Source organism: Leptodactylus fuscus, chromosome 8, assembly GCF_031893055.1.
Source record: "Leptodactylus fuscus isolate aLepFus1 chromosome 8, aLepFus1.hap2, whole genome shotgun sequence".
Taxonomy (NCBI): Eukaryota; Metazoa; Chordata; class Amphibia; order Anura; family Leptodactylidae; genus Leptodactylus; species Leptodactylus fuscus.
This window is the reverse complement of record NC_134272.1, coordinates 19006077-19033475: the sequence shown is the minus strand read 5'-3', so window position 1 is coordinate 19033475 and position 27399 is coordinate 19006077. Positions and strand designations below refer to the sequence as shown.

Here is a 27399-nt window from a genome sequence, read left to right as displayed (position 1 = left end):
GGCGACTTTTAGTTCAAAAAAAATTTTGGCACAGTTTTGGATTTTTGTTAAGGGGTTAAAATGTAAATAAATTCATATAAATTTGGTATCCTCGGAATCATACCGAAACACAGAATACAGGGAACATGTCATTTTGGCTGCAGCGTAAATTCCATAAAAAACGAAACCCGTAAAATGTCACACAAATGCACTTTTTCTTCAAATCCACCCCATTCTGAATGTTTTTCCAGCTTCCCAGTACATCGTACAGAATAATTAATGGCGCATCATGAAGAAAAATTTGCCCCGCAAACATTAAGACCTCATATGGCTCCGAGAGCGGAGAAATAAAAAAGTTATAGGGTTTGGAAGAGGGGTAGTCAAAAATGAAAATCTAAAAATGCCTGCGGCGGGAAGGGGTTAATAAAATTCATGAGATCAAAGTGTCAGTGACAGTGACTGTACTCAATGGGAGATAGCAGGAAATAAACTAGATCAATGAGGGGAAAGAATAACAGCGGGAGATGCTATAGAAATGTGTCTGTATCCCCCCCAGGAGATGAGATGCTTTCACTTTCACGTTCCTAAATCTGCACAGAACACCCTACTTTCTGAAGACCAGAAAGGCTGAACTATACATAAGGGACCCATTATGGGGCGACTGAGGACCCTGATACTTCTCTTCCTTTGTCATACATGTGAGTGTTACTTTATATACACTGTATAGCAGATTCTTCATTGTTTGCAGCCACAACCCCACCCCTCCCCCTCCCCGCTTTGTCTGTCCTGTTTGCCCAGGATTCCTAGTATATGTTTTATGTGTATAGATGTAGCAGAGCTGGCACCGCGTTGTGTCACTTAGAGTGACTGGACTGGAGGTATACCCGGGTAAACCTAGTGGTAATATTGTGTATCATCCTACTAATATTATAAATGTGAAAGTTTGTGTGTTTGGATGTTTGGATGTTTGTGAGTTTGGATGTTTGTTTCTCAATCACGCTAAAACGCCTGGACGGATTTGCGTGCAATTTTACACAAACATAGTTTTCCCTTAGGATTGAGTCACAGGCTACTTTTGGTGCCACTAAACAACATGGCTTCCTAGCAGGAGACTCACAAAAGCAGGACTCCTAGCCCCAGCTATAGACTCACACACTGCCTGGCATTTCCTGCCTCAACCTGCCTGCACACTCCTTACTGTCACCTCAGGAGTAGCCCTCACTCTACTCACTCACATTTACATATAGCTTTCCACTATACATACACAATACAACACATCCCATTGTAATTACATGTATCTCCTATCACTGCTATATACAGTACCTGATACATATATACTCCTGTACACAGACTGTATATACTATATATTACATGTATCTCCTATCACTGCTATATACAGTACCTGATACACATATACTCCTGTACACAGACTGTATATACTATATATTACATGTATCTCCTATCACTGCTATATACAGTACCTGATACATATATACTCCTGTACACAGGCTGTATATACTATATAATTACATGTATCTCCTATCACTGCTATATACAGTACCTGATACATATATACTCCTGTACACAGGCTGTATATACTATATAATTACATGTATTACCTATCACTGCTATATACAGTGCCTGATACATATATGATAACTGATAGTAGAAGGATCCAGCGTCACCAGGTAAGTAAAATATAACTTTTATTTTTCCATTTTAAAAGTTTACAGCATTCCAATTAGATGGCAAGCATATACGAATGGAGAAACACTGCTACGCGTTTCGGGACCTTCCTCGTCCCTTCGTCATGGCATACTGATTTTTAATCAACCTGAGGCTTTTATACACTAATTAAAAACACCCCACGCCCATAAAAACTTTTAACTCCATACGGTAAATATGTTTGCACATCTATACCCTTCAACAAAATACATATAAACAAAGTCCCTTTATCCATTAAATTTTGTACTCATGCTAGCCACATTATTTATACAACATTATTTTTATAATCATTACATGTAAACATCGCCTTTTATATTGAATCTATCATATTATATCCTACTGTTTAATAAGATGTCGATCTTTACCCAAAGATTCCTCCTTCACAGTTCAATTTGCATTTACAAAAGTTCCTATCATAATTATATAACCCTAGGCTATCTATATATAAATGCCTACCTTTGGACTGCAGTCGGTATGAATACACCTAGACTTCCTAACTTCCACGGTTTGTTGTTATGTTGTCCGATCACGTGACTAATACTAACCCCACCTTCTCCTGTCACATGATCGGACTGACTGAAATCATATACTATGTTATAGATCTCATGTATTGACTGCGAGAATGTATCCAATTCTAAACTACACTCCTTCACAGGTACAACATTATTTCGAACTCAACCATTTTTTAAGAGTCATATATTGTATTAATAAATCATCATCTGTAATTATTGATAGATATACGCTAAGTCAGATCGAATATTTAACCCGTGAGGATGACGTGTATTAAGCGTCATAATCCAGTATGCTTCTCGGGTTAAAAGTTTTTTTCGCCAATTCCCTCCTCTAATCGGCTTCCCTACTTGTTCTATTGCGTAATATACCAAAGATGAGGTATCTCCCCCATGTATTTCAGAAAAGTGACGGGATACACCTGACATATTTTCTTTGTTCTTACTACTGTCATAAATATGTTCTGATACTCGTATTTTCACATTACGAATAGAACAACCTACATATAACAACTGACATTTGATGCATTCAACAATGTATATTATGTGATGGCTCATACAATTTAAAAAATGTTTGATCTGATAAGTTTTTTTATTTTTTGAATCTGAAAAAACATGCGTTTTTTTAACATATTGACACATGTTACACCGTGGCATACCACATTTGAAAAAACCTTTAATTTTAAGCCAGGTTTCTGATGAATTATGTTCATCATTTACAAATAGACTTGGGGACAACATGTCACCCAATGAATGTCCCCGTCTCGCTACACATTGTACTCCTGTGTTTAACAATTTGTACGTAATGGGATCCTGATACAAAATAGGAATATTTTGTTTAAAAATTTGTGTAATTTTATTGTATTGTCTGCTAAATGGAGTTGAAAAAACCAATTTACCATTAAAATTTTGTTTAGTAAATCTTTGTTTGGAATTTTTTAATAAAGACTCCCGTGTCCTGCTTTCAACTATTTTCACTGCCCGTTGTATCGACCAGTTAGGGTAACCCCTATTTTTTAGTCTTTTAACTGTGATATCACGTTGTTCTTTATAAGTCACATCAGTTGAACATGTCCGGCGGGTTCTAATAAGTTCTCCCACAGGGACCGCCTTCAGTGTGTGCATGGGATGATGACTGTTAGCCCGTAACAAAGTGTTACCCGCTAATTTTTTACGAAAGATACTAGTATCAATCCTCTCCTTTTCCTCATTCCCCTCTAAATTTACATCCAAAAATGATATGTTTTTGGGGTGGTGAGAGAAAGTAAAGGTCAAACCCATCTGATTAGTATTGAAATAGGATATAGGGTCTGGCACGGACATAGACGAGCCCTGCCAAATAATAAGGACATCGTCTATGTACCGACCGTACCAGACCACCTCCTTATAAAACGGGTTGACCTCTGAAAAAATACAATATTCCTCCCACCACCCCAAAACAAGGTTAGCTACTGACGGTGAAAACGGCGCCCCCATCGGGGCACCTTTGATCTGTAAATAGTAATCTTTATCAAAGAGGAAAAAATTATGAGATAATAGAAATGATGTTACTTCAATAATATATTCCCTCAATATGTCAGAGAAATTACTATATTCACCTAGATGATATTGTAATGCTTTAATAATCATTGTATGGGGTATATTGGAATATAAAGCCTGAATGTCACTTGTAATCCAGGAAAAGTTTTTTTGCCATTTGATTTTATCCATCATATTCAAAAGCATTTTAGTATCTTGTATGTATCCAGGCATTCTGAATACTAGTTGTTGAGTCTATCCGCATCCGTGCAGCCCAGGAATTTTGTTTCATATGGAATTGGGGTGAGCTGGACATTTGCATGTGTCCTGATACATATATACTCCTGTACACAGGCTGTATATACTATATAATTACATGTATCTCCTATCACTGCTATATACAGTACCTGATACATATATACTCTTGTACACAGGCTGTATATACTATATAATTACATGTATCTCCTATCACTGCTATATACAGTACCTGATACATATATACTCCTGTACACAGGCTGTATATACTATATAATTACATGTATATCCTATCACTGCTATATACAGTACCTGATACATATATACTCCTGTACACAGGCTGTATATACTATATAATTACATGTATCTCCTATCACTGCTATATACAGTGCCTGATACATATATACTCCTGTACACAGGCTGTATATACTATATAATTACATGTATTACCTATCACTGCTATATACAGTGCCTGATACATATATACTCCCGTACACAGGCTGTATATACTATATAATTACATGTATCTCCTATCACTTCTATATACAGTACCTGATACATATATACCCCTGTACACAGGCTGTATATACTATATAATTACATGTATCTCCTATCACTGCTATATACAGTACCTGATACATATATACCCCTGTACACAAACTGTATATACTATATAATTACATGTATCTCCTATCACTGCTATATACAGTGCCTGATACATATATACCCCTGTACACAGGCTGTATATACTATATATTACATGTATCTCCTATCACTGCTATATACAGTGCCTGATACATATATACTCCTGTACACAGGCTGTATATACTATTTATTACATGTATCTCCTATCACTGCTATATACAGTGCCTGATACATATATACCCCTGTACACAGGCTGTATATACTATATAATTACATGTATCTCCTATCACTGCTATATACAGTACCTGATACATATATACCCCTGTACACAGACTGTATATACTATATAATTACATGTATCTCCTATCACTGCTATATACAGTACCTGATACATATATACCCCTGTACACAGGCTGTATATACTATATAATTACATGTATCTCCTATCACTGCTATATACAGTGCCTGATACATATATACTCCTGTACACAGGCTGTATATACTATATATTACATGTATTACCTATCACTGCCATATACAGTGCCTGATACATGTATACTCCTGTACACAGGCTGTATATACTATATAATTACATGTATCTCCTATCACTGCTATTTACAGTACCTGATACATATATACTCCTGTACACAGGCTGTAGATACTATATATTACATGTATCTCCTATCACTGCTATATACAGTACCTGATACATATATACTCCTGTACACAGGCTGTATAACACATCACATTGTCTGTATCACAACATACACAATATAACACATCAAATCACATTTGCTAGCCCACCAAACTTTTTAAAGCACTTTTACAGTTTCACACATCTGTGTCCGCCCAATACTCAACTCACCGCAGACGAAGTCGCGGGTAAAAGCTAGTGTGAAATAATAATATGTATGGTGTATCTCATGAAGTCTTCATACACGTGTACTGCTTCTATAGCGCGTTACCCTCCTTTAACCTTCCAGGATCTGACATATGGTGATTTTTGTACGATTACGGGGACAGACAGGGATGCATATCAAGGACTCATCATTTCCCTCCAATTCCAAATATCCCCCTTATCCAGGGCTAAGAAGTTACTGTACGACAAAGGCTGATGGTATTATTTTATTCCTGATATTACTAAGGCAGGGATCACATCTGTGTCCGTCGTAGGGACAGAAGAATGGATTATACAATAACAGATGTGTAATGGACAGGACAGATCTGGAGGGAATTCATCAACTATAATGGAGTCCGCCCAAGATCCTTTTTATAACTCAAATTTTTTATTGAAAATTTTTTTAAACAATAAGAAAAGAAAAAACAATTACAAGTTACAAGGTGAACACCCGCCCTGCGAACAGAAAAAGCACACAGTGCAACACAAAATACAATCATAGAAGAATTAAAAAAAAAAAAAAAAAAATTAAAGACAAAGAAAGCAACATAGAAAAAAAAGAAAAAGGAAAAAGGGGGGGGGAGGAGGAGGGAGGGGTTAGTGGGACAGATGAGTGGGGGAGAGGACTAAATGTGGGGGGTGAAAGGGTAGGTAGGGGTGAGTGTGAGCAGTCAGGAAACCAGTGAGAGCGCTCGTCAGGTCATCCATACCACAGCCAGTTGGGAAGGGCTCGGGAGCAACCACTGGTCAAATACCTGAGACGAACAACAAGAGTATCAATCAGAGGAGGGGTCAGAGCCCAGAAGCGTCCGATACTCTGCAGACTGTTGAAACCTGAACCAGTAGAACCAGGTTTTGATGTATGCCTCAGTCGTGCCATGCAGGAAAGACGTGAGATTTTCCATGCGCATTATCTCGTTGACCTTCGAAATCCAGAGGGAGAGAGGAGGAGGATCCACTCGTTTCCAAAAAAGGGGGATACAAGCCCGGGCAGCGAGGATCAGGAATCTAAGTAGGGAACGCTTAAAGACCTTTACAGAAGACTCACAATGATTAAGGAGGAACAGGGCAGGGCCCAAATGGTGAGAAGTTTCAGTAAGCTGGAGGGTTATCCGCTTGACCCCCTCCCAGAAGGACGAAAGGGCAGGACAGGACCAAAAAATGTGTAGCAGCGTGCCTTCCTCGTCGCCACAGCGCCAAAATAATGGGGAGACCTGAGGAAACATAGCATGGAGTCTTGTAGGAACCCTATACCATCGGGACAAGATTTTGTAGCTGGCCTCCTGGTGGCGAGAGCTGATGGAAGCAGTATGAGAAAGACAAAAAATGCGCCTACGCTGCTCCTGAGAGAGGGAAAGGGATAAGTCAGATTCCCATTTCAACAAGAACGGCGGAACAAAGTCCTCCGGAGGTTCAACCAGGATCCGGTAAGTGAGCGAGAGGGAGTGGCGAAGGGGGCCAGCACCAACACAAATCTTCTCCAAGGGGGTAGGTTCGACGCGGAACTCTGCAGGAGCAGGGAGAGAATGTAAAAAGTGACGAAGTTGCATCCTCCGCCAAGCATCCAAAGGGGGCAGCTCAGGAGGGGCCTGGGAATTCAGAAGTGTAGTCCATCCCCCAGCGTCCTGGAAGTGACAGGCACGGAAAATCCCATGACGGCGCCAATTACGAAAAACTCGGTCAAACATTCCAGGTGGAAAGGCAGGATTGCCCAGCACTGGGAAAAGAGCGGAATCCTTAGGGAGGAGAGTGGAGCGAACAAGGCCCCTGGAGCAAATCCGAAGCGTGGGACCAAGGGTAGGGTGAGAAAAGAGAGATGACAATGAGGAGGAGTCCAACCATGGGGCAACCTGCAAAGGGATCGGAGAGAATGCCTGTTCGATGTAGACCCAAGGTTTAGAAACAGCATGCCTACACCAGTCCACGACACGAGTCAGGTGGGTAGCCAAGTAATAGGACTTCAGGTCCGGAAGCGATAAACCACCGCAACTCTTGGGACGAAAGAGAAAAGCCTTGCTCACTCGGGCGGGTCTGCCCGACCAGATGAACTTCAGTTGGACGGAAGTGAGGGATCTAAGAAAAGACAGAGGGATGTGAATGGGAAGCGCCTGCATCAAGTAGAGAAGACGAGGGAGAATGTTCATTTTAAAAATCGCGCATCTCCCGAACCAAGTAAAGGCTCCAGCGGACTATCGAGTACAATCAGCCCTGATAGACGCCAGAAGTGGGGGGAAGTTGAAACAAAAGAGATCTTTCGGGTCCGGAGTAAGATAAACCCCCAAATATTTGAGAGAAGTGGGGGCCCAATGAAAAGGGAAAGATTGACTCAAGGAGGTGGCCGCCGAGGAGGAAAGGGTCACATTAAGGGCTTCCGACTTCGAAAAGTTGATTTTAAAATTCGAAAGCCGCCCAAGATCCTTTGTTGTCTCTGCGACGTCACTGAATGTCTGCGGAATATTTCTGTCCACGATTGTAGATAGAGGATCTGATGTGAGCAAAGTCTGAGACGTTACTGCGCAGTATCACAGCCATGAAATAGTTAAATGAAACTAAACACGCCCCGGACCCCTCATGTCTGGTGATACAGAGCCAGCACATGATACTGATTACTTCTTCACGGGTCACAAGATCTTACAATTTACTTTCCATTTCGGTTATTTATGGTTTTTAAGATTTTTGCTGAGAGTCACGAAATGAAAATCTTTATTGAATAACCTCTAGAGATGAGCGAACACTAAAATGTCTGAGGTTCGAAATCCGATTCGAACAGCCGCACACTGTTCGGCTGTTCGAACGGATTTCGAACCCCATTATAGTCTAGGGGGGGAAATGCTCGTTTCAGGGGTAGGCAAAATTCGATACAATTATACTTACCAAGTCCATGAGTGACGGTCGGGCTGGATTTCCCTTGAAGTCTTCTCCCGGCGTAGTGCCCCCGCGGCGTCTTCCGGCTGGAATTCACTCTGCCTAGGCATCGGGGCCTAGGCAGAGCCGACTGCGAATGCGCGGTCGGCTCTGCCCGGCCCGACGCCTGAGCAGAGCCGACTGTGCATGTGTGGGCATGCCCGCGCATGCGCAGTCGGCTCTGCCTAGGCCGGATGCCTAGGCAGAGTGAATTCCACCCGGAAGAAGACGCCGCGGGGACGCTGCACGGAGAAGACTTCGGAAAGGTAAGAGAAGAACCAGCGATGATTGGCAGAATGTATAGCATTCTGCCAATCAATGCTGGTTCTGCAGCGAATCTTAAACTTCGAACAGCTAGTAGTGTTCGATCGAGTACGAGTATTTCGAATACCGTAGTATTCGATCGAACAGAGGATCGAAGGGAGAAGCACATTAAACCAGCACCATGGGTCAATGGGTCAGGCTCACCTAGATGTAATGTGCCCCTCCCCATAATAATTTGTGCCTCTGTTATTGAGATATTCCTTTATTTCCCAATATGCTAATGAAAAGTCTGGAGCACCGAGGGCAGCCTCATTGCTCCAAAATGCCCCACGTTGCGCTAATGTCCCCCCCCCCCTTCATAGGGAGCTATGCTGAAATGTCACCCTGCCCTGCGTTCTTGTATTCACATTGGTGTATTAGAGCAGTGTGGGGTGTAGCAATTTGTAGCAAAGGCCCCGTCCTCAGTGCTCCAGATTGCTCATTTGCATATTATAAAATAAATATAAATATTTTGCACAGCATGAATTTTCTAATATGTGTAAATGTGGTGTTGGTTTAATATACTTCGTTCTGATCCTCTTTTTTTTTGTAGATTGTGGGCCCCATATAGCGATCACAATGTACATTTTTTTCCTATCAGTGTCTATTTGTAGAATGGGAGGAAATCCACACAAACACGGGGAGAACATACAAACTCCTTGCAGATGTTGTTCCTGGCGGGATTTGAACCCAGGACTCCAGTGCTGCAAGGCTGCAGTGCTAACCACTCAGCCACCACGTTGCCCCTCATTCTGATTCTCTTTAACCCCTTCCTGACATCCCCTCCAAAGCCGGGTTCACACTTGGTTGCGCGGTCTTGAGGGCTATAACATTTTTATCATTTCGGTTATTCAGCTCATTTTTGCATCTTTTTTCGGTAACGCACAGCGATTTATTTTTATGTTGTTTTTATGCTACAAAGTGCTACTAACATTTTTTTTAAAATAGTTTTCCCTCTCCATATGGTAATTTTTATTTTGTATTGTGTCATCAGAGGGTGGAGCTAGAAACTTTGATGTAGGCAAGGTAATGGCGTATTTTTTATTTTTTTTTAATTATTTTACGGTACTTTAAATTTTTTTTTTTTTTACTTTTCTATTTATTTATTTATTTATTTTTTTATTTAATTTTTTTTTGCATTGTATCCCCATAAGGTCATCACAGACCTTTGGGGGCATCTGAACACAATTATTTTGATGGGGCTGGCTGATTTTCCCGGTAACTGGGGCTGAAACATATATCCGAGGTTACAGGAGGATTGCTGCCTCCTGCCCATAACTGATGAGTTGATCTGGGTCTTCTAGAATCCCTGGCAGATCATGTGACCATGGGTTCAGAGTGGAGCCACGTCATAGCCGTTCCCATGGCTGTGTATATAGCACTCATCATTCGATCGGGGAGGCAGGGACGGTAATAAACCTTCCCTGCCTTCTCCAGGGGAGCTACGGCTGTAGTTCAAGCCGACTCCCCGTTTCAGCAGCTGCACAATTTCACAAAGCTGCTTAGAACTGCAAGGATGTACCGGTACATCCGATACCTCTATTCTGACGTATATACTCTACGAGCTGTTTGGACGTGGTTAAGAAAAAAAATTTTTTGCAAAGTTTTTGATTTTTGCTAAGGAGTGAAAACGTAAATAAAACCATATAAATTTGGTATCCTGGAATCGTAGTGGAACATAGAATACAGGTAACATATCATTTTGGCTGCACAATTGAAAACCACAGTCCGTGCCTTACTGAACCAATTTTTGCAGGGTTTTTTTGCAATTTGCAATGTTTTTTTTAGCTGCAGTCTACCATATGTGGCTTTAGCCCTAAGCTCGATAATATCCTATAACCATCTGTTTCCACTTACAGGTCAAGCACTGGAGGTCACGGCTCCTCCCTCACACATTGGGATACTTCACACTGATGTCCTTTTGCCTTGCACCTTCAAAGTGGGAAACAATCCAGTAAATTTACAGTACTTGGCCATCTTCTGGAACATTGGAGAAAAGGAGATTCTAAAATACGACAGTAAAACAAAGGGGTTTACTTCACGATTCACCATCGATGAACAGAAGGTCACACGGGGTGACGCCTCTCTGACCATCCGCAATGTGACGGTGTCTGATAAGGGCACATACAGGTGCACGGTGGTGTACAGTCCTGACCAGCAAGAAAAGAATATACAGTTAAATATTCTGGGTAAGTACAGTATAACACGGCTCCATGAAAAGGGAGGGCTGGAGGTGCAGCAGTGAGGCCGTGGGGTCCCGTCCCACGATGCTGTGGGAGGGGCCCGCACCGACCGCAAGGAAAGGTCCGTGGGGGGCCACGGGCGGCGATGCAGGTGGTTCGCACATGGGTGAGGGGACAGCGGACGAAGTCGCGGGTTATAACTAGTAATTATCATATAGTAGAAATTGACCAAGGCTAAATTCACTCAAATGCTATTTTGTCCGTTGTTCTCATCCTTTCTAAAATCATAACAACAAACTAAAACGTAATAGAAAGATGTAGCGTGCTCTGTTTGCACCCATCACCATTCGCTGTAATGTCAAAAACAAGACAGACAGAACTTCTTCCATCTTGTTTGTGTACTAGGATTAAGATGGCAGAGCAGTGCTAGTGTGAACCTAACGGTACAACATCCAATGTAAGACGGAGTGTAACAATGAGCGGAGTCGTACAGAGGACGACAATTTCTTAAATCCTAATTTTACGTTGTTTTTTTAATACAGCTGTTCCAGTGGTCAAGATCCAGAAAAAGGCCGTCCAAAGAAGTGTGAGAAGTCTTCTCCTATGTTCTATCACAAACTTCTTCCCACAAGATATGAGGGTGACTTGGCTCAAAGATGGTCGGTTCTTAAATGGCTCAGTAATACAGGATCACACGAGAAATGTGGATGAGACATTTACAGGGCAAAGCGCAATAAATGTCATGTTTCTTGAGGAAGAGGGTAATCCAAAAATTATCTGTCAAGTGGAACACGAGTATCTTCAAGAACCCATCAAAGACATTTACATTGTGGAGTATGGAAGTGAGTACAGCTGGGCAGAGCATTTTAGCCGGTTAGTTATTTTCTCCAGGAGTGGCTTGTGCCGGCTCCCAAAAAAAAGAAGCGACATGCTCATTCTTCGCCTCATGAATCCACCTGAAGACACTCCCTCCACCCAACTAGGCCTATTCGCTGGGCCTTATCCGGAGTGGAGTGTGCATCTGGATGCCGGTACACTGCACCAGCATCCAGTCGCAGCTACTCGTTCTTTGGTCTGGAAATTGAGGCGGCCTCCACCTCAGTTTCTGGACCAAAAAACCCCACATGAACCCGGCCTTATTCTCAAGGATGTCTTCTCTTCTGTTTGCATCTTAAGACTTCATAATTAACATTCTCATCAGTGGCGTAACTTACTGGGGTAGCAGGAGTAGAGGCTGCCACAGGGCCTGGGACATTAGGGGGCCCGGCAACAGCCGCTACCGCTGCGTTTTTTTTTTCTTTTCTTAATAGGCCGTTACTGGCTGGAGTCACTCCAGCCGGTAAGGGGACCTATTTACTTAGTGATCCTGGCAGGGGCCGGGATCAGTAAGTGATGCTGCGGACCCACATGTACTATTATTATACTCAGGGGTCTGAAATTTGGATGGATTCTTGAGGGTCTCCAAAACTCTAAACACATCAGGGCAGATTTACTATTTTGGCTAGATCCAAACTAAGACAGCTAGTAGGTGGTAGAAATTTAGACTAATGGTGCCCCACATTTATTATCCGGCATCAGCCATTGTGATCATTCTGGCACATGTTCAGACTGCCTGTTTGCTAGATAGTAACCAATAAAACATGTCTCCCCAGCTGCCCCCAGTGTCAATATCAAGACTTCCAGGACACCCGATGGTAACACTCAAATCTATATGTGTGAAGCAACAAGGGATTATGTAGATAATCTTGTTTCCCTTAGTCCTAACAGCGGCACAATGTGGGGTATTTCGTGCCCCTGTGTGCTGGTAGGACAGGCGGAATTTTAATTAGCCATGTATTAATTTCACATGGCTTGTTCCCTTTAAGAGGGCACAGATACCTCCCCCCTGTGCGTAAATAACAAGTAATAATACATACATTCCAAAATAAACAACAATAGGGGGGGAATCCTTGTGCCGCTGTTAGGACTAAGGGAAACAAGATTATCTACATAATCCCTTGTTCCCTGTCGTCCCTACCAGCGGCACAATGTGGGGAAATAGCAAGTAATCCCCATAAGGGTGGGAGATTAAACACAAGCAGAATGTAATACAGTACGCCCGAAGGCAGTAGCTTCTGAGCCATACCGATCAAGTCGGTAGTGCTTCACAAAGGTCAATTCTGAAGACCAGGATGCTGCTGCACAAATCTGGTCCAAGGTGAGAGCCTTGACCTCTGCCCAAGAGGTCGATACTGCCCGCGTCGAATGGGCCCTTAGGACGGTCGGCGGAGGTAAGTTCTGACTCACAAACGCCAACTTGATTGCTTCCTTCACCCAGCGAGAGATGGTGGTCTTAGAAGCCTTGCGGCCTTTATGGCCCCCTACATAATTTATTAACAAGTTCTCAGATCTCCTGAAAGCGCGTGTGCGCTGAAGGTAAATCTGCAGGTTCCGGACTAAATCTAGGGTATGCCACTTCTCCTCCTCAGGGGAAGTGGGCACGGGAAAAAAGGTTGGCAAGCAAATGAGCTGACTCACATTCGCCCTAGAAGAAACTTTCGGCCTGAATCCTGGCAGAAATCTCAACTGAACACGGTCTTCAAAGAAGGCAATGTAAGGAGCTTCCGATGAGAGTGCTTGAAGCTCCCCTACTCTTTTTGCCGAGGTGATAGCGAGGAGAAAAGATACCTTATAGGTCAGCCACTTTAGATCCACCTCCTCCAGAGGTTCGAATGGAGCAACACAAAGTGCCGTTAGGACCTTGCTGAGGTCCCATTGGTGGACAGGAGCAGAAACTGCTGGTCTCAGCCTAGTTGCCCCTTTGATAAAGGTGCTCACTAAAGGATCCTGAGACAACCGCCTCCCCAGATAGGCGGACAAAGCGGCTACATGTACCTTCAGGGTAGAAGCTGCAAGCCCTCTGTCTAGGCCGTCCTGAAGGAAATCCAGGATCGCCCTCACAGGGGGATCGGAGGAGTCCACTTCGTGTTCCGTGCACCAGGCCTGGAAAATATTACCGATCCTACGGTAATTCTTATTGGTCGAGGTGGCTCTGGCGCTGGCTAAAGTCCTTAGGACGCCTTGAGACAGTCCTCTATTCCTTAATAGGGACTGGTCAACCTCCAGGCTGTCAGATTGAATCTCCTCAGATCGTGGTGTCTCAGCTCTCCTTGTGTCACCAGATCTGGGAGGGGGGGAAGCCTCCAATACCTGCCTTGACTCATCCACATGAGCTGGGCAAACCAAGTCCTTTTCGGCCAGAACGGGATTATGGCAATTCCCGAGACTTGGTCCTGTCTGATTTTCATCAATACCTTGGGTATGATGGAAACTGGAGGGAAAATGTATATCAGCCTGAACCTCCATGGGATGGACAGGGCATCCACTGCCAAGGCATTGTCCTCCTGGTACAGAGAGCAGAAGGTTTCCACCTTGGCGTTGAGTCGGGTTGCCATGAGGTCGACATCCGGAAGGCCCCATGTTTGGACAATCTGATGGAATATGTCTTGATTGAGAGACCATTCTCCTGATACAGGGATACCCCGACTCAACTGATCCGCTACTATGTTCAGGGAGCCCTTGATGTGAACAGCGGATAGGTGGGTCAGATTCTTCTCTGCCCACGTGAAGATCAAGTTCGCCTCTCTCAGTAGGGCTGGAACCCTGGTGCCGCCCTGTTTGTTCAAGTATATTACCGTCGTCATATTGTCTGACCGGACCTTGACTGCCTTCCCTTCGAGAAAGGGGGCGAGTACTTCAGCGCCAGATACACTGCTTTTAGCTCCTTCAGGTTGGAGGTTCCTACCTCTGGATTCCTCCACAGACCCTGGACAGTCCTGCCGTCCAGGTGGGCTCCCCATCCCGAATGGGACGCATCTGTTGTCAACAGGGTCCAACGAGGTTGAACCGAGGACCTTCCGTCTTTCAGGTGTCTCCACCATCTGAGGGAAAGACGGGTACCGGGAGAAAGGCAGATCTTCCTGTGCAGTCCCCGTGGAGATCCGTTCCAGGCTCTCAACACTTCCATCTGAAGGGGACGCAAGTGCCATAAAGCCCAAGGGACCGCCTTGGCTGAAGAAGACATCAGGCCTAGGACCCGCATGGCGGTGCGAATGGTGATCCATCGGGACCTGAGGAGGCCCCGAACCGAAGCTTCTATTTTTGCTCGCCTTGGACGAGATAGGAAAATCTGCATGCTCTGGGAATCCAGAACAAACCCTAGGAATTCCTTCCGGGTGGATGGCACTATTTCTGACTTCTCCCAATTGATCAGCCAACCTAACTCCTGGAGGAAGGCGATGGCTATCTGGAGGTGGTGATGGAGAATTGAAGTAGACTGAGCTTTTATAAGCCAGACGTCGAGGTAGGGAACCACGAAGAGGCCTTGAAGTCTAAGAGCGGCGGCAACTGGTGCGACCATCTTGGTGGATACATACGGAGCTGACGATATGCCGAATGGCAGAGCAGTGAACTGTAGGTGCTCTCTGTGACCAGCCATAAGAACGGCTATACGTAGATATTTCCTGTGTGGCGGGAAGATGGGGATATGTAAGTAGGCATCCTTCAGGTCCAGGGTGACCATGACCTCGTTGCGCAATAGGAAACTGGTTACTGAGTCTATGAACTCCATCCTGAAAGGTTTTTTCTTTATGAAGAGGTTGAGGAACCGAAGATCTATAATCATCCGCCACCCTCCTGTGGACTTTGGAACCAAGAACACGGGTGAATAAACTCCTTGACCCACATCGGGAGGAGGGACCCTTTCCAGGGCCCCCTTTAAGAGATATTCTGCGACGGAAGCCTCCAGGCAGTCTTGTTGTAGGGCTGGTAAGACCCGCGTAGTGATGAAACGATCCACCGGAGGATGGGAGAACTCTATTGCGTATCCTCGCTGAACAACTTGAAAGACCCATGGGTCCAGAATGCGAAGATGCCATGCCACAAGGAAATTCGAAAGGCGCCCTCCTACGGGAGAGCTGGTCACAGAGAGCGGCGTCTCCTCAAAACCCCTTCTTCTTAGGGTCCTCCTTGGGGATCCCGCGACCCGCCCCTTTCGGACGGTATCTGGGGCGTCTCTGGCTTCCTTGTTGAGGCCTGTATTGAGACGTGGAGCCTCGACCCCTAGAAGGGGGAGGCCTTCCTCCTCTGGTTGCTTGTGGTAGTGATCTCCCTCTACCATCAGCCAATCCCTCCATCAGATCGTCCAGCCCTTGGCCGAAAACCTTCCCAGGTTGAAAGGGGAGGGGACACAAAGAAAACTTGGAGGCGACATCAGCCCGCCAAGGTTTGAGCCACAAGGGCCTCCTGGCGGCGGTATTGAGGGCCATGGCCTTGGAAGCCAGCTTCACCTGCTGTCTTGCCGATTCTCTCAGGAAATCCGTAGCGAGACGGATCTCCCCCATGGATGCCAGGATGTCGTCCCTGTTAACCCCGGAGTCGATATCCCGTTCCAGGCGGTCCAGCCGGGCTTGAAGCTTATCAGCTACTTCCGTTGAGGCGATGCCCACCGTCACCTGGGCTGAAGCAGACGAATACGCCTTCTTGAGCGTTGAATCCACTCTTCTATCAAGCAAATCCTGAAGATTTGACCCGTCATCGATGGGCACGACAGTGCGACGGGAAAGCTTAGAGATGGCTAAATCCACCTTGGGTGGTGGACCCCAGCGATCCAGCTGGGAGGGATCAATCGGATACACTGCTTTGAAAGCTCTGGTGGTGACGTAAGCCTTCTCCGGCTGCTTCCATTCTTGTTCCATTAGGCTGGCCATGGAGGCGTCCACTTGGAAAACCCTCCGCTTCCCAGAGGTGGACGCAGAGGCTTCCCCCTCGCCAACCTGGTCCCACGACCGGATGGCCTTCAGCAGTTTATTAGTCTTTTCCCGATGGAAAATTGGTCTGCTGGTACAGGAGGACTGATCGTCCGATGATATGGACACCTCCTCCACCTGGAGGCGCTCCAGGGAGGGCAGTGAAGCAGAACGCCTTTCCACGCGCTGCTTCTTGGTGAGCTGAGCCAGTGAAGTACGGATATCCTTTAAAGAATCATCCTGCAAAAAACACAAGGATACTTAGAAGCCGGAGGGGACCCTTCCCCTCTTTGCGGCAACCGTACTCACCATGTACTCCTTGACCCATGCTACCATATCACTGGTAACGGGTTCCTCCCGCAGAGGTCCCCTGCATTGCTGGCAGCGTGACCAGTCATAGCCTAAAGGCAAAACAATGACATTCAGGATACTCCCACCATTGGGAGAATTAGCAGACGAAAAAAACGCACCTACCATCAGGTAGTGGAACGTCACAATCAATGCAAGCCAGGTGTCTCCTTTTAGAAGACTTCTTCCGTCTTACTTGATCCCCGGGAGGGGTAGAAGAGGAAGACATGACAAATAGAAGCTAGCTTTCAGCGATACCTAAGCATGGAATATGAAACATCAGAGGAGTACATTCAAGGAACCATATGAGGAGACTCACCCAGCTTCTGCAGACCACTTACCAACCTTCAGCAGAGTTTGCAGTAGAATAAATGCAGTTTGAAGCGGTAACCACAAGCCACAGCGCAGAAACCAGCTAGGGATTAGACTAGCAGGCAATGAGGGATGCAACCTGCCCCCTTTTTACAGCCCCATATCCGGAAGGGGGCGTGGCCTTAGTCAAAAGCTCCGTTCCTTTGCCCTTCATAACACTCCTAGCCCTTCAAGTCACGCTCCCCCCTTGAGCCAACTACATTGGCACGTACCTTAATCTCCTGAGGACCTCCAGTGTCCAACGCTGCTGTTCGCGTGGTCCCGGAGCGGCGAATGCCGAAAAACCGGAAGTTGCCGGTGTTACACTTCTAAACGACCGGCCGGAACCCTCCTACGCAGAGGAAAGGTTCCGCGAAAACCGGAAGTTCCCCTCATGGAGCCGCGCGAACACGCCGGCTGGCTGCGCGCGGCTCCGAAGCCCAGCAGGACTGGATGCCGGGGAACAGGAGGTAGGATTGCGTGAGGGAGGTGGGCAAAATAGGTAACTTTAATCTTACCTATTCTCTTTGCAGGACCGACAGAAGTCCAAAGGGGCAGAGTGCATGATTGAAGACACCTGAACAGGTCTGAGCAGGTAAGTACCTGAAACTTCTTCTTACTCTTTCTCTTTAGGAGGACACAGAGTCCTCCCCACCTGTCCGATCCTTTACACAGGACAGAAAAAAACGCACAGGGGGGAGGTATCTGTGCCCTCTTAAAGGGAACAAGCCATGTGAAATTAATACATGGCTAATTAAAATTCCGCCTGTCCTACCAGCACACAGGGGCACGAAATACCCCACATTGTGCCGCTGGTAGGGACGACAGGGAACAAACTATTCCCCACAAGCAGTGAAGATGAACTGGTGGTTGGATGGAAAGAGAATCGATTCTACTATACAAGAAAGGAATGGATATTTTAATAAAGAGATTTATTACCAGATTCAGCTTGAAGGGAACAACCGACCGTCTGAGATCTCCTGCGAGGTGGAACATGAGACGTTACATAGTCCTATAAAGACGACACAGGAAATTAAAGCGGAGAGTAAGTCAACATATACAAGTACTGGACTGTCTCATGTCTATCCTTTATCTATATCATTTTATACTAAATTTCCTTACAATGATTCTCCCCATGATACAAATCACCAGGTTATTACTTACAAGCTCAAGCGCAACTTAAAGACCCAACTTAGCTTCTACAATACCTTATAGAGATGTGTTCAGCTTTAGCTCAAATTTGGGTAAGGACTTCAATTTGTTGTGTAATAACTCATTACATTAATATAACAAAACCCTGAACACTCTGCAAATCACAACACAGCCTGTAGGTGGCCACACAGAGCACATCACTTGAACAAAGTTGCAAATGTCTTGAAAAGCTGGTGATCTGGTGACACAAATATAGAAAGGTCCAGCCAAGAGGGAAGGTCCTGAAGGAAACATCTGTATAGAAACTGTGGAGAACATATTAACCACATACTGGCCAAGTTTGTAACCAAAAAAAGATGTTGACCAATGATGAAGAGAAGGCCTGGACCTTTTTATGGTGCACAGCAGATGAGGGATCCACCGAGTAAAGGAGTCTGAGATGTGATCTATTGGTTACTGAGGTGCTGCTGCTGGGTAAGAGTAGAGGTGACAGATATTGATAGAAGTTTGGATGGCAAGTCGCAGTATCAGAAGGGTAATCCAGTTTGATCCTCGTTCTGGGTTCTCCTTTTCTCCATGTACACCAACGTCTTGGGCTCACCTCCAGCTGTTCCTAGTCATGGTGTGCAGGTGATTTTTGCAGTCAAACTACAATGGAGTAACTCTGTTTTTTGTTCCCTTTACAGCTGACTGTAAGAGATCGTGCCATTTTGGAATAATCGCCGTTTTAGCTGGATTATTAATAACTGCGCTTCCACTTCTATGGTATTTCGTGAAGAAAGGTGAGTGACTTATATAGTATCATTTGCAGACAATGTTTGGTGGAAGGTTGCTTCTGCCATCTTGGAGTACTAAGCCCAGATCTTCTGTGGATGTAAGCTTGCTTCAGTCCTTCTGTCTCTTCATGTCATCCCAGACAGACTGGGTGATGGTGAGATCAGGGCTCAATCTGTGGGGCCATATCATCACTTCCAGGGCTCCTCCTCCAAAGGGCAAAGGTCACACCAAATATTGATGGGATTTACATTTCTTTTTAATTCATTTTTTTTTTATTAACAAAAATAAACCACTAACCCTTTCTGAAAGCATTCTTAAACCAAAATATATAGAATTACCAAGCGTGGCCGCGCTAATTAAAAATTAGGTACATATGAGAATACATATAAGTCCTTGTGGACTCCAGAAATAGGTCAACTTGTATCACGCCTTTTTGGTATGTAATCAAGCTATGTATGCTGAAAAACGTGGGGCTGCGTCTATGGCTTACGACTCAAAGGTCGAAAGAAATCACAGGACAGTGATTGAGGGATATACCCCCAAAAAACACCAAAAGCGCGCTCCCTTCAGTAAAGATAAGTTCTGGTATGCTGATGTATCAAAATAAAAAGGATTTATTTAAGATGACGCGTTTCGGGGTTCTCTGGTATCTCACACGTACCACCCCTTCATCAGATCTCTCAGAGTTCTAGAATGTTTGCACCCATTTGCAAACCCATTTGCAAACATTCTAGAACTCTGAGAGATCTGATGAAGGGGTGGTACGTGTGAGATACCAGAGAACCCCGAAACGCGTCATCTTAAATAAATCCTTTTTATTTTGATACATCAGCATACCAGGACTTATCTTTACTGAAGGGAGCGCGCTTTTGGTGTTTTTTGGGGGTATATCCCTCAATCACTGTCCTGTGAAAGCATTCTGAATTATTTTGTAATCGTATTCTTTCTTCATCAGTACAATGCCCTATAATAGTTGGTCTTCTCAGCTTCTGGTGAAATCTCACTTCTGATATGGATTTTTTCATAATTTCTATAGATTCCCAGCGGTTTCAGGTGGGTCATATTCACAGGGTTCAGACTGAGAAGAACGTCACCATGTACTGTATAGCTTCCAATTGTCCACAAGACGTGCATGTGACCTGGACAATCCTGGAGAATGATGGAGAGAAGATCAAAATCTCAGATATCAAGCAAGAAGATGAAGAAGTTGGCCTCATAGTCACAAGAGATTATAGTGTGCAAACAGACCGATCACACTCAGATAAACTCTACAATGCCATCTCTGTGCTGAGCTTTACACCAACTGTAGTGAAACACAAGAAGATGGAGGTTTCCTGCACGTTCCATTGTAATGGGAGGAGTCAAGAAAAACGACTGAAATGCAGCTTCAATTTCAGTAAGAGAATTTAAAGGTTTTGTCCGACTTCTATAAAGTATTCTTAAATATGCCTTGTGCTTAAATAAAGAATAGACAGCTTAGTCCTCCATTCCAGCTGCAGCCTTCTGGTCACTCCTCGATAATGTCTCCATGGCACTGCTTGAGGACACCTCATATAAGAGAAGAGAGGATATAGCTGAGCAGTAGGGTCTCAACAGGATTAGGATATTTATTCCCATCCACTATACCAATGCCTCTGCCCTGTACCAGTCACTGCACTGATTTAATGCTATGCTTTATTGCTTATCCACCAAGACTTTGCTCTACTATATCTAACTCCCCAGCTCTGTCCACCACCCTGCTGATGCTATCTGCTCTGCCAATGGCATAAGACTACCACCAAAACCTTCCACTCCCATCTTCAAGACTTTTACTGGGTTGTATCACTTCTCTGATATGTACTATCCAATATCCAAAATTTTAGGCATGCCCTAAAGCTAGATCTTGCACATCACGTTCCCTAATCTAGTGCCTCTCCATTTACAGCCATACGCTGTGCCTCAGAACCTGATCCTCTGTATCCGTCCCATAATCCTTGAACCCTAATACCCTTCATATATGAGAATACACACCGACTAGTGACTGACTCACATGTATTACCTTATTTTATAAAAGATGACCCAACCATTGTGTATAACTAGCACTCTTACCTTTTTGGTCCCTCTATTTCCTCATAGATTGTGGGATCTCACTGCCATTGTTTGGTTACTATTCTGAAGTGTCCGAATTTGTCTGCCCATAGATATGTAAAATGTCGGTGCTATATACAGTCCTATGAAAAAGTTTGGGCACCCCTATTAATCTTAATAATTTTTAGCTCTAAATATTTTGGTGTTTGCAACAGCCATTTGAGTTTGATATATCTAATAACTGATGGACACAGTAATATTTCAGGAATGAAATGAGGTTTATTGTACTAACAGAAAATGTGCAATATCCATTAAACCAAAATTTGACTGGTGCAAAAGTATGGGCACCTCAACAGAAAAGTGACATTAATATTTAGTAGATCCTCCTTTTGCAAAGATAACAGCCTCTAGTCGCTTCCTGTAGCTTTTAATCAGTTCCTGGATCCTGGATGAAGGGATTTTGGACCATTCCTCTTTACAAAACAATTCAAATTCAGTTAAGTTTGATGGTCGCCGAGCATGGACAGCCCGCTTCAAATCATCCCAAAGATGTTCAATGATATTCAGGTCTGGGGACTGGGATGGCCATTCCAGAACATTGTAATTGTTCCTCTGCATGAATGCCTGAGTCGATTTGGAGCAGTGTTTTGGATCATTGTCTTGCTGAAATATCCATCCCCGGCGTAACTTCAACTTCGTCACTGATTCTTGAACATTATTCTCAAGAATCTGCTGATACTGAGTGGAATCCATGCGACCCTCAACTTTAACAAGATTCGCGGTGCCGGCATTGGCCACACAGCCCCAAAGCATGATGGAACCTCCACCAAATTTTACAGTGGGTAGCAAGTGTTTTTCTTGGAATGCTGTTTTTTGGACGCCATGCACAATGCCTTTTTGTATGACCAAACAACTCAATCTTTGTTTCATCAGTGCACAGGACCTTCTTCCAAAATGAAGCTGGCTTGTCCAAATGTGCTTTTGCATACCTCAGGCAACTCTGTTTGTGGCGTGCTTGCAGAAACGGCTTCTTTCTCATCACTCTCCCATACAGCTTCTCCTTGTGCAAAGTGCGCTGTATTGTTGATCGATGCACAGTGACACCATCTGCAGCAAGATGATGCTGCAGCTCTTTGGAGGTGGTCTGTGGATTGTCCTTGACTGTTCTCACCATTCTTCTTCTCTGCCTTTCTGACATTTTTCTTGGCCTGCCACTTCTGGGCTTAACAAGAACTGTCCCTGTGGTCTTCCATTTCCTTACTATGTTCCTCACAGTGGAAACTGACAGGTTAAATCTCTGAGACAACGTTTTGTATCCTTCCCCTGAACAACTATGTTGAACAATCTTTGTTTTCAGATCATTTGAGAGCGGGCTGTCCATGCTCGGCGACCATCAAACTTAACTGAACTTGAATTGTTTTGTAAAGAGGAATGGTCCAAAATACCTTCATCCAGGATCCAGGAACTGATTAAAAGCTACATGAAGCGACTAGAGGCTGTTATCTTTGCAAAAGGAGGATCTACTAAATATTAATGTCACTTTTCTGTTGAGGTGCCCATACTTTTGCACCAGTCAAATTTTGGTTTAATGGATATTGCACATTTTCTGTTAGTACAATAAACCTCATTTCAATCCTGAAATATTACTGTGTCCATCAGTTATTAGATATATCAAACTCAAATGGCTGCTGCAAACACCAAAATATTTAGAACTAAAAATGATTAAGATTAATAGGGGTGCCCAAACTTTTTCATAGGACTGTAAATACAATTCTTATACTATAATAGCAGGGAGGTAAAACACACCCCAGGGGTAGGATATTACCGAACTCTTCCTGCTCATTGCCACATGCCTTTCTATCTGCAGAAAAGCCAGAACCGTCAGGCCCCGTGCAGCTGTCTCTGGGTGACAATGGAGACGTCTTGTGTTCTGTAACTCTGAGCAACTTTTACCCAAAAAATATCAAGATACAATGGAGCCACGGTCTTGGACATTTCCAGGATATAGCGACAATTCATCAGGCAATTACAGAGAATGATGACTGCACATTCAATGTGAGAAGTGAATGTCGGGTTCCTGGTCATCTCCTCAAGGTTCAAGGACATAGAATTAAAGCTGTATGGAGCCATGAAGAAGAGTCTGGGGAACAAGAAGTGTCGATAACTGGTAAGAGACTATTTCATTACACCTAGTTTATCTCCGTTAAGGAATCCTCCTGAAAGAAGGTTGCAAAATAGGAGCGCTGCACTCTCAAGAAAATGAGTGCTCTGACAGGTGAGACTGAGTGCTCTGAAAAACTCAACAATGTCCGTGTTGCTCCAAAGAGCTGATTTGCGTATTGACTAATACAGCGAAAACATATCTGCGCGGCTGTAGTAATTGACTTCCTATAAGATCTGTCCTTAAAATGACAGCGGTGTAATAAACCCCCGAATCTATGCATGAAGAGCAATAATGATGGAGAAAGGAGCTCAAACCATACAGATAACCATAGCCCATAGCTGGAGCCACATAATACATTTCCTTATATAATCATTTCTTTACCTTGTGTTACAGACTCTGAATGGCATCCGGTGATGGGAGAGATTGAGAAACCTAAATTCATTGATGGTAAAGAAGCTAAACTGCTTTGCCAAATCTCCGGGTATTTCCCTGATGTTCTGGATGTGAAGTGGTTGAGAAGAGATGCAGAAAGCCAGGAATTCTATGTTATATCTGCCAGCGCCAAATACAAGATCCCAGTGGTGGAGGCCACACAACAAGAATATAAGACCTTCACTGTGAAAGCCTGCCTGGTCCTATCTGTGTCAGCCGCAGAAGAGTACGGGTCAGAGATTATGTGTCGGGTGAGACACCCCAGTCTGGAGACACCTCTGGAGAAGAAAACGGGAGAACTCCAGGTGATCGGTGAGTCTGGACAATAAATACGTTTTGAATATCTTGAAGGAGGTTTCCATGGAATTTTTTTTTAAAAAAAAACCTGTTTAGAATGGGGATTTTGAATATTGTTATATATCAATAATATCCTATGGTGAATTGAATAGAATTCTGCTATTCCATATATCTATATTGGATTTACCTGAATTTATACTATATGATTCAGCAAAAACACCTTATGCTTTTTTCGTTCTATGTGTCTATTTTTTGTGTTTTTGGCTAAATCCATCTGCACTGCTGTATACTATTGAATTTTAAATGGCAATCATCTGCCAAAATATTTAATAAATATTTATAAACTTTTTTAACAAATTTGTGTGTTGGCTTGAGCTTTTTCCGTTATGTCTTGGATGATGTTTTTCATGGCCAATTTTGTGTTACTTGAGGTGCTTCTATGTGAAATAGAATGGGGATCTCACCATAAAAAGTGGTACTCACTCATTTTAATGTTAGGACCCCTATTCTGAGCAGGATTAAATAGGCATTTCATCCCTCCACCCCATGTGTCCAGCACTGTAATGTCTTCCTTCTGGTCAGAGGTTTCTTCTTTCGTGACCACTTTGTGTGTTCTAGGATTCTAACTCCTCAAGTTTTCCGTGGGGTATTATGGAATAAGATGTGCACATGGGAAACTGCTGATGCGGCAGCACATTGAATAGCACATTGGATTTAAGTGGTTGATAAATATAGTTAAACTTCTTTGATGTCAGAAACACCTCTGTAATTCCCAAATTTGGTTTTATGGAAGAGATACCGAGGAACACAGCTTTTTGACTCTGTGTGTCTGATGTGGCTGTTTGGTTCCTGGTTGAGATACCATCCCAAAAAGGAATCTCACCTTGTCTGCAAGCATTCAGTCCTTACCTGCCATTGTAGACAAGAACCCATGGCATGTACATGAAGACTTCAGAGCGACCCCGCAGTAAACCATTTAGTTTATAGTTTCAGGCCTTACAATTCAAACTAGTTTTCATCCAATAAGAATGGTGCCTATTGTGGCATCGCTTCCAATCAGAATTGGGTTCCGTATGATGCACGCATACATATGATATTTAGCGCCACATTCTCTGACCAGACAAAAACTAGGTTCAGAAGGGGAGAAGGACATCTGGAATTTAGTAGACAATGCTCAGCCTAATAACCATAAGTGAAAGTGGGGTTTAACCCTTTCATAATCATCTACACGATCAACTATTAATTGTTAACAGTTTGTTGTTTCTGCAACAGAATCTACAATTATTGGTTAATGTTTCCATGGTGTTATTTTGGGTTGTGTTATTCTAATGAGCTAAACACCATTCATTTCTACAAGCCATATTACATACCTGCTGGCCTTATGTGATCCCAAAACTAAATGGTTCTCCTACCCAGTGATGTGTGAGTGAAAGAAAGAAAAGGAAAGGAGTCATGTGTAAAGTATAAGTATATATGTACATTCCCATGAGATAAGGGATATATTGCAGAACAAGGTTCATACCCCCACCAATCAGGAGGAAAGGGGTACTTTTCTCAATAGAGTGGCGGTAGGTATGGATGCACTGCTACAAGCATCTACCTGAGCGATTCTCCACACCCTTTAATACCCCTTTAATCCATTAAGTGTCAGCGTAAACTCTTTTTGATTGCAGCATTTAAGGGGTGAACTGTGGTCATTGTGCGGCAACGATCAATCATTCATGACATACATTTTATTTATGGGTTGACAAATGGTTAAATTAACTGGGTCATTGGGGTCTGCGTGGAACAAATTGTTCCTTTCTGTAAGGTATCGCTATAACCATTGAACAGTTCCCTTCTTAGTACAATCCTGATATTGCCTGCAAACAAAAAATTTTTAGACTTTCTTGGCCTAGAACATACTGCACCTAAGGCTACATTCACATCTGCGTGGAGTCTCCATTGCAATGCCCATCAGAATCACCAGCGGAAGCGGGGGGGGAGGCAAGGAATATTCAGCTATAAAATAACCCACCGTGAAAATAACGCACACAACAGAGCCTGAGGGACCTCAATGACTATAATGGGGTCTATTGGGTGTCTTTATCTCCTGGTCCTCCAATGGATTACCAGGCACAAATGTGACCATAGCGTACAATGTAATGCTGACATTTCATTCTTATTTTTGTATTGTGCAGGAATCCGAGCTGTGAATGTGACTCTTCTGAATAAAAATACAATAACAGTAAAAGTTTTAAATTTCACCCCACAAGAAATAAAAGTTTCATGCAGCCACAAAAAACTTATGGGCCAAGGTGAGGGATATGAAGATGCTACACTGAACACAGAGTTCAACAATGACGGCACCTTCACAGGTCACTGCACCATTACACCAAAGGACAAAGCCACAAAAGTGATTGTGAAACACCCCGCATCCAACACCGTAATAGAAAAGACAATCCTGAAAGAGAATGGTAAGGAATAGAAGTGCGGTGTGATCCAGTCTGTGACAACTGGAGAAGATTTACTACCGTATATACCGTATAAGCTGACCTGAGTATAAGCCGAGGCCCCTAATTTTACCACAAAAAACTGGGAAAACTTATTGACTCGAGTATAAGCCTGGGGGGGGGGAAATGCAGCAGCTACTGGAAAATTTCAAAAATTAAAATAGTCGGGGTTTTTGGGTGCTGGGGAAGGGGAGGGGGTGTTTTGGTTGTCTGTCTGCTCCTTCCCTGAGCTTGAGGACTGAGTTCCCCCCCCACACTTGGAATTCAGTCTGGCTGAATATGGGGTATCTGCAGTGCTCCTATTAACCCCTTCCCATGTTTGAATTGCTGTTTCAGTGTATGCCTGGCAGACCTATTCACTTTAATGAGAGGACCTTTCACTGTCTCCACCAACTTCAGCTCTTTTCATCCTTTAGGCCCCACGTTGAGGAAATGCAGCTTTTTTTTGTTGCAGTTTTTTGAGCCAAAGCCAGGAGTGGATTGAGCAGAAGGGAGAAGTATAAGAACTTCCTCTATATTTCCCACTCCTTTAGGAGCCACTCTTGGCTTTGACTTAAAAAAATGCAACAAAATCTGCAACAAAAAAAGCTGAGTTTCCGCAATGTAGGGCCTCA

General features: G+C 43.8%; 1 protein-coding gene across 1 annotated transcript; it reads left to right on the top strand.

The window, feature by feature from the left end:
* Positions 1-623: 623 nt before the first annotated feature.
* Positions 624-25489, top strand: LOC142217157 (uncharacterized). Its single transcript, XM_075285348.1, has 10 exons — positions 624-677; positions 10596-10925; positions 11462-11761; positions 12572-12654; positions 18347-18449; positions 19243-19338; positions 20370-20729; positions 23268-23567; positions 23958-24308; positions 25395-25489. The coding sequence occupies exons 1-10, from the start codon at positions 632-634 to the stop codon at positions 25487-25489; spliced, it is 2064 nt and encodes a 687-aa protein (XP_075141449.1). The 5' UTR covers positions 624-631.
* Positions 25490-27399: the final 1910 nt, after the last annotated feature.